The sequence below is a fragment of the Glandiceps talaboti genome, chromosome 17 (assembly GCF_964340395.1).
Source record: "Glandiceps talaboti chromosome 17, keGlaTala1.1, whole genome shotgun sequence".
Taxonomy (NCBI): Eukaryota; Metazoa; Hemichordata; class Enteropneusta; family Spengelidae; genus Glandiceps; species Glandiceps talaboti.
The window spans coordinates 20102937-20111213 of record NC_135565.1 but is presented as its reverse complement, the minus strand read 5'-3'; the positions used below and the strand labels follow the sequence as shown (position 1 = coordinate 20111213).

Here is an 8277-nt window from a genome sequence, read left to right as displayed (position 1 = left end):
TAATGAGACTACACAATGCAAGTTTTATGTTAATATTTGTATCTAGTATTTGTATTTTGTATATTGCTGTAAGGCTGTTACTGTAAATAAACTTATTTTAAATCTTTGCCCAAGACATATATTTGTGAATTCGTCATTTTATTACATATTTTTGTTCTTCATCATGTCAGAAGTCTTGATAAGACTATTGACTGTAAACTATGTTGCCAGGGGCAACCTATTCCTGTTATTTTTGTGGAAATGGATAAAAAGAGTGATCTAGATAGACTCCTGAAATTATACCGTTATTTCAGGGTATTTGTGAGTGGTATATGTCGTAAACCACAGTCTCTTTTATGAGACACCATCCAAGATGCACCGCCAAGTTGCTTCAGCAGAAATATATTTGTGCTCTGGCTTGTGAGAATGTATATGTCTGAATTCTGTGAAAACACATCATCGTAAACCACGGCCTCTTTTACGACACTTTCATAAAATGTATTTCGCAGTGTCGCAGAAGAAATGTTAGCTTTGATTTGTAAGAATGTGAATACAAGACAACTTTTGGATTCAGTGATACTTTGATCCCACTGACTGGCTGACTATATGGCTGACTGTAGACTATGGACTATCCCTACGATATGCGCCCTCAACGATTACTTGCGCAACCACGTGTCGTGCGCCCTCTATCAAAGTTTTCCCGTCACTAATTGTACGGAAATTTTACAGCTCTACAATGAGCGTCCCTGCATTTATAGACATTCCTGAAGGCGAACAGGTAAGAGAAAATGTTCTATAACATTTGTACATCAGTATCGCGTACTATTAACTTCCATGTAACCGTAAATTTCTGTAATTTCTATGGAGTCGAAAGACAACGTGCCTGACCTGACAGCAACTTTCAAGATGGCCGCCTCCGTGTAACATGTGTAACGTTACCATATGGAGAATGACTTTGTCAGACGATTTCCTTCACCCTGTATGATATATCGCATGTTACTTGAGAATAAATCTTTGTTCATGCATAGAATAAAACCAATTGTTGATTCGATGGGAAAGTGAGAGGTAATGAACCGTATCCACACTAAAAATGGTATTTGAACTTGTAGTACATGTAAATGGTTGTCTCAAAGTTGAATGCGTCTACAACTACATGACATATGACGATCTATTGTCTACAGTCTAACATTGTTGTATATAGTGACAGACATAGTGACACTGATGCTGACACCTGTGGGAACTTGACGCTGGATGTCTGAAAAATTAAGATAAAATTTAAAAAATGAAAATTAATTATTACAGGATATGAAAATTGTATGATCCACTACACACTTGCAGCTGTTTAGACATTAGACAAAAAATGAATTGTCAACAAATGAGTTAAAATTACTAAATAAGCTTTCTATTAGTAGTAACATCAGACTTTTCATTGTCCTTATCCTTAGAATGTTATTTGTTTTATTTGATTTGATGTTTGGTAAAATTGACAATGATTGTGTTGACAACTTTGATCACCGATTCTGAATAATACATGTATGACAAAACATGCATTTTAGTCAGTCATTCAGTCATTCTGAAAGGACATTCACCCTTAGTCATAGTGGATCATTCACGCTCAGCTTTTCTCCTAAAATCAAATCACTATGCATCATTTTGAACGTAAAATGAATTGGAAACTACGAAATGTGTACATTATCAGTGTTTTTGCTAAGGTTTGGGGAACCCAGGTAACAGAAAGGGTGAAAGGGGTAAAAATGGCAGTGTTTCCCCATAGCGTCTATGGTAATTTTGTTCCAGAACCCAGGTAAAATGGCATGGGAACCCCGGTAGGTTTTACCTGCTTACCACCCTTAGTAAAAACACTGATTATTATATACATAACATGCATATTAACTCATACCATATTACTGTATTTCAGGCTTTCGAACTGCGAGGTTTTCTGAAGTCTCTTGGCGCTGAGATATCAGAAGAAGTATCAGAAGCCGGAGTTTGGCAAGATGTGTCTCATATCATAGAAGCCTCTGATGTCATCTGGAAGAATGCTGGTGATGACTCAGGTAGTTTTAAAAAGTGTTAAAAAGAGTCTTTCTTGTAAATTAAAAATAGAGACGCCATATGTACATTTACATGTACAAGAATGAATGCTCATTGACTCTAGGTTCATACTTACATGTAGTAATGAAATTTGTATTCACGGAAGCAAAAAAAAATTGGAAACAAAACCCAAATTTTTGTCTGACATCTTGTCAGCATCATCAGGGGTATAATACAAAGTAAAATGGGCTTCTGTCACATTTCTCTCAGAATAGCTTCCAATTTTTTTTTGACTCTTTGAGTATAAATTTCATTACTAACTGTACATTTGTAGGTGTACAGTAAAATTACATATTTAGACATTACAGATGTTTCTACTAGGATGTATAACTTTGGAAAAAAAGCAATGTCAATTTATAAATTGACGTGTGTGATTTATATAATTTCCTTTATTTTTAATGTCAAACATATACATCATTCAAATATAAATGTTAATAAATTAGCAAAAAATTGATTTGCAATTGGAAATAACAAATTTGACTGTGATAAATTCTTTTCTCTCTCCAGATATATCAGGCATGTTTAACAGTATTTTATCTCTGTTGCTGTATGTACCTCCTGAGAAGTTAGACGATCTTGTCATCACATTATGTGAGAAGGTATTGAAAGCAGGTGGTGATGACAATGATAAAGGTGCTCTCAGGTTAAAAATGTGAGTTGATACAGCTTTCGTGCTCCTAACATTATTTACTCCCTGTATGACCTCACTCAAGCCGTGAGTCGCAAGCATTTTCTCACCCAGATATGCTAATTTCTCTTGCTGTTCAGGATAGAATATGAATGTTCATGTACTCTAGGTTCATAGTTCCAAGTGAACATTCTTACTCACAAGAGTCAAAATATTTCTTGAAAATAAATCTGAAAGTTTCTCTGACATTCATCAGCATTGCCAGGGATGTACTACACAAGACTATTACTAGTGTTATTTGTTGTGGAAGAGACATCTCTTTGCTGTTTCATGTGTGTCATGTGAGTCATGTGACAATAGTACGTACATCCCTGACAATGCTCACAAAATGTTGGCAAAAATTAGGAATATGCGTCCAAAATTCTTTTTGACTCTGTGAGTAGAAATTTTCAATCGTAACTAGTTAGAACATGTCCTCGATGAATCTCCTAAAATGATGTTTCTTGGTCCCCTAAGCCTAAACAATAGCAGGTAACATAGAATTGTAGTCTGTTGATGAAATGTACTATAATACGCATGCTCCTGGAAAATAACCGTTGAACAAATTACTGAAAAAAAGTCTTGGAAATTAAAATTAATCAAAGTAAATGTAAATGCCACTTCTTATATTACTGTACATGTTTGCTAACACCTTTATGATGATTGATGAATTAATATTTTGATAAATGTTGATATTTCAGATTAACTAATATGTTCCATGGAGTAGATGAGAAGAGTCCATTACGATACAATGTATACATCAGTATGATCAAACTAGCTGGACATTCTAATAATGTTAGTTTGATAGAAACAAGACTAGATACAGTAAGTGGCTTTCAATCAGTCGGGGGGGGGGGGGGGGATTGGACAAGTGAGTTATGGAAGGCAGGAATGAGAAAGGGAATGAGTGTGTGAAGTGTGAGTTGGCGAGGAAGTGAATTAATGAGAGAGAGAGAGAGAGAGAGAGAGAGAGACAGAGACAGAGACAGAGACAGAGACAGACAGACAGACAGACAGTATGGCCTAAATCAATTTCTTTCTCTAAACCATATTGAAATGAGTGACAATCAAGTTACCCATGCCAGATTCAATACTTAACTGTAGTACATTTGTAGTTGCCATAGCAACCATTTGTTATGAGATTATTTAGTTAATCTATATATTTTTTGTTACAGCTCCATGAGTGGTTTAGTTTATGGGAGTTAAGTATGGACAAACAACAGAACGTGTTACGTCTCTTACATGATGCATGGCAAGAAACAAATCACAGGTTTGTCAAATCATCACGAGATGTTTCATTTTGTTTACTTTACGTGATGTCTGAGTTGAGGTTTTGTATTATAAGGTGCGTGTTAAACTGTCAGGTTTTACTATACATGATGTCTGACATTAGATACAGTGCTATATTATAAAGTACCTGATAAACTGTCAAGTTTTACTTTACATATCTGACATTAATTAATGGTATTAATTTTTTCTTACAGTGAAGCTGCTACTAAAATTATGATGGAATTATTAGGGACATACACAGATGACAACGCATCACAAGCCAGAGAAGATGCACATAAATGTATTGTCACATCGTTAAAAGATCCTAAATGTTATCTCTTGGATAATTTACTGACGTTGAAACCTGTCAAATTTCTTGAAGGAGAACTTATACATGATGTAAGTACACCTTTGATGTCTTTCCTTGGGTAGTTGCAGTCTGTCGGTATTAGTGTAACATAGATCTTACACAGCTTATTATTTGTATGAATGAAATTTATTTCACTAGATAACAAAAATAAGCTAAACTTTCAAAGAAACATATTATACAAATATATAAAATTAAATCAAAAGAAATGCATAATTTCGTAGAAAACTGAAAGAAAATATATAAAGTTGCAAAATGCATTTTTAGCAACATAAAGTAACTTTGATTCTGTCTTCTGTATTGCAGTTACTGACAATATTTGTGTCTGGAAAATTATCATCATATGTCAGTTTCTATGACAACAACACAGACTTCGTCAAATCACTGGGTAAGTATATGAATCTGAAATATGAATATTATCAACAAACTGTCATTCCATGTCTCTTTAGTAACCATGGTTACATTGCCATCAATCATCATACTGCAGGTGGAATGGTTTATGTTGACATGTAAGGTGGTCAACTAAAAGCTGTGTTATTATAAGAAGTTGAATTAAAAAAATCAATCAATCAAATTTCTCTAATGCCGATTCACAGAGCAGTGTTGTTTAGTGGTGCTCAATGGCGAAATCACACCAAAGGCTTTGGTCAACAAATAAGTCTTCAGTTTTGTTTTGAAACAATCCAGGCTGGAGGCTTGGCAAATATCAAGTGGCAAAGAGTTCCATAGTTTGGGGGCGACATATAAGAATGAACAACCTGTGACTTGTCTATAATTTGTTATTGCGAAATGTACATAGATGTACTAATCAAGTGATATTTTGATATGTTTATCTCTCTAGGTTTATCACACGAAGACAACGTGCATAAAATGAGGATATTAACATTAATGAGTATGGCTACAGAGAAACAAGAACTTTCCTTTGATGTTATAGAACAAGAACTGAATCTGTCACCTAGTGAAGTTGAAGGGTTTGTTATCGATGGTATGTACTTGTACATCTTTCTTTCAATGTTGTTGAAACAGTCAATGATAATATCGTAATTAGTTTATTTACAAATGTAGGTACTATAACCCCCGGGATGAAGTGTACAGGTATTAAATAGATATACAGCACAGATGGTTATAAATATAAGTGAAAGCATGCAGATACTGAAAGCTTCCAAATATTTTACAAATAGAATATGTTGCCAAGCCAGGCAGTGCTGAGTTTTCAGTTTGATTGGTTTGCATTGTATAAGCAAGCATTAACTTTTGACTAACCTTTATAGTGATTTGATTGTACGCCACATACATGTACCATTGCACAAGTGTTATAACAATGTAAATTTAATGTATTGTTAACCTTCAGCCCAACATTAGCGGTTTTGATTGTATACCACATACCTGTACAGTCTCACAAGTGAGACCATGTATACCATGTATGTTTACTATATTGTCAACCTTTATAGTGATTTTGATTGTATGTCACATACATGTACCATCACACAAGTGTTATAACCATGTATAAAATTTACTGTATTGTCAACCTTCAGCCCAACCTTATTGGTTTTGATTGTACATGTACACCACATACCTGTACTGTTTCACAAGTGTTATAACCATGTATATCTACTGATTTTGATATCAATGTACATTTCTTTGTAGCTGTCAGTACCAAAATGTTGCAAGCCAAGATTGATCAGATGCAGAAGAAAATTATTGCCTGGTAGGTTGACAGCTACAGCTTTCCTTTTACTCCAACATTTCAGTTATTTTCTTCTGACTTGTCATTATATAATACATGTATCCAGCATCCATACTCACTTCCCTCTATCCCTATAGTTAAATTTTACAAAACAATGTTTGTCAATGTCATTACATAAATCAATATGTTCTTTGTAAAGATATTGAATTTCAATGAACATGTTGATAACTTTTTGATATGCTGAGAAGTTTCATTTCCCACAGTCAAGTCTTTAACATAACAATTGTGTTTTCTGGTGTATTATTTGTGACAGTGTATTGAAAGCAAGTCTTATTCCAAACACATATCAGCCACCCGACCCCATACTAGAAAGTTAATACTTGAAATTTGGAACAAACAAGTTTACTTTGATACATTGTTTCACATACACAGATATTTTTTCAAAGACATGACAAATATGTTACATTGTATACATTTCAATTACAAAGGTATTATCTTTTGTACAAGTTGTTACAATTTGATACACTGTATACATTTGTATACAACATGTATTGTTATGCATTTGTTACAGTTTGATACACTGTATATTCTTGCCTTCCATCAATTTATTGTGTTTTATCAAACTTTGAGTATATATTCAGTGATGTTGTGTTTTCTGATTTGTTACAGTTCAGCTACACAGCGTACATTTGGCAGAGCACAGTGGCAGCAATTGAGAGACCGTCTTGAAAGTTGGAGATACAAACTAAACCAAGTCAGAGGCAGTCTTGAGTCTTTACAACAATCTTCATGAAGTTTCTATAAAAACACTCAATACAACATTATGTTCATTTGTCATTTATCAATTCACCAGCAAGTTATGGGTTACTGGTATCCCCTAGTCCAGTAATCAAATTTCAGTTTTAGCAGTGGCATGTTGCAGCCAACTATAAATCTAACCCACTTTTACAGGAGCAGTGACATGTTGTGGCCAACTATGAATTTAAACCACTTAGACATTAGCAGTGACATGTTGTGGCCAACTATAAATTTAAACCACTTAGACATTAGCAGTGACATGTTGTGGCCAACTATAAATTTAAACCACTTAGACATTAGCAGTGACATGTTGTGGCCAACTAGAATCTTAGAATGGACTCTTTCAATCTACCTTTACATGTCTCTCAAGGTTTACAGGAAAAATGTGAGGTAGCATGTTTAGTTCCCAGCATTCTTTTACAATCGGACAAGTTTAAGTGTGTAAGTACTTTGGTTGGACTCACCATTAACTCACATTCTTCATATATTTTTGTATACAAGTAGAATAAATACCCAATATTCAAGTTAGGAGCTCCTACCTCTTAAATATTTTATTTATTTGGCTTGTAAAACATTCATGTTTCAGAAGAGATGTTAGGTTTCAAAGTGGAATAAGAAATACATGCATGTGTAGTTGATATATACCTAAACTTTGACCCTCCCCAGTTTTAAGTTGAGAAGCTTTTAAAACTATGTTAGTTAAGAGGTTTGCTATCAATTGAAGCACAGTGATGCAAGCCACAAAAGAACACAATGTGTCCACAAAAACACATTAAGATAAATTGTTCACAGCCCAACAAAGTCATAGATTGTTCATTATCCAACAAATTCATAAAAAGCTGATTTTTCAGGAGTAAGTCTTCTAACAGCTAAATCCTCACACTACTGAAAGTGTAGCAAATCTATGTTAAAATGTATCCATATTTAATCCACTGTTCATGTAGTTGTTCAGGAAACACAAAGTTTGAATTGATTTCAGACTCGCCCACTCCCAGTAAAAACAAGCCATATAGAGGTATAATATGAATCACTTGATTATAACAAATATATTATCTGTATACTAGTACATGGCTCCAAAGACATGAAGTAAAGAATTGAAAGCACTTTCAAACTGTTTGTTTGTATATATGTGTGTATGTGTGTGTATGTATGTTATGTATGCATGTATGTATTATTTTCCTTCCTTCCCTTGTAAATTTTCTCTCTTTATTGATTAAAAACCCCAAATCTCATAATTACCAAGGCATTAGTTACATTAACACTTTGCTTGATCTCTTATCTTCTGGGAGATTATCACAACAAACAAACACTCAGCCATACACTCTTTTATACTAGTTTGTGCATGGCTGAGTGTTGGGCATATTACAGAATATTGTTGTGAACTGCTGATGTCCTTTCCCCAATCCTAACTCATTA

General features: G+C 34.1%; 1 protein-coding gene across 1 annotated transcript; it reads left to right on the top strand.

Annotated features, from left to right (window-relative positions):
- The first annotated feature begins 667 nt into the window (after positions 1-667).
- Positions 668-7958, top strand: LOC144448345 (eukaryotic translation initiation factor 3 subunit M-like). Its single transcript, XM_078138550.1, has 10 exons — positions 668-757; positions 1898-2036; positions 2581-2725; positions 3442-3565; positions 3916-4010; positions 4225-4408; positions 4683-4764; positions 5218-5361; positions 6024-6084; positions 6733-7958. Exons 1-10 carry the CDS (start codon positions 716-718, stop codon positions 6854-6856), a joined length of 1140 nt encoding a protein of 379 aa, XP_077994676.1. The 5' UTR covers positions 668-715; the 3' UTR covers positions 6857-7958.
- The last annotated feature ends 319 nt before the right edge of the window (positions 7959-8277 follow it).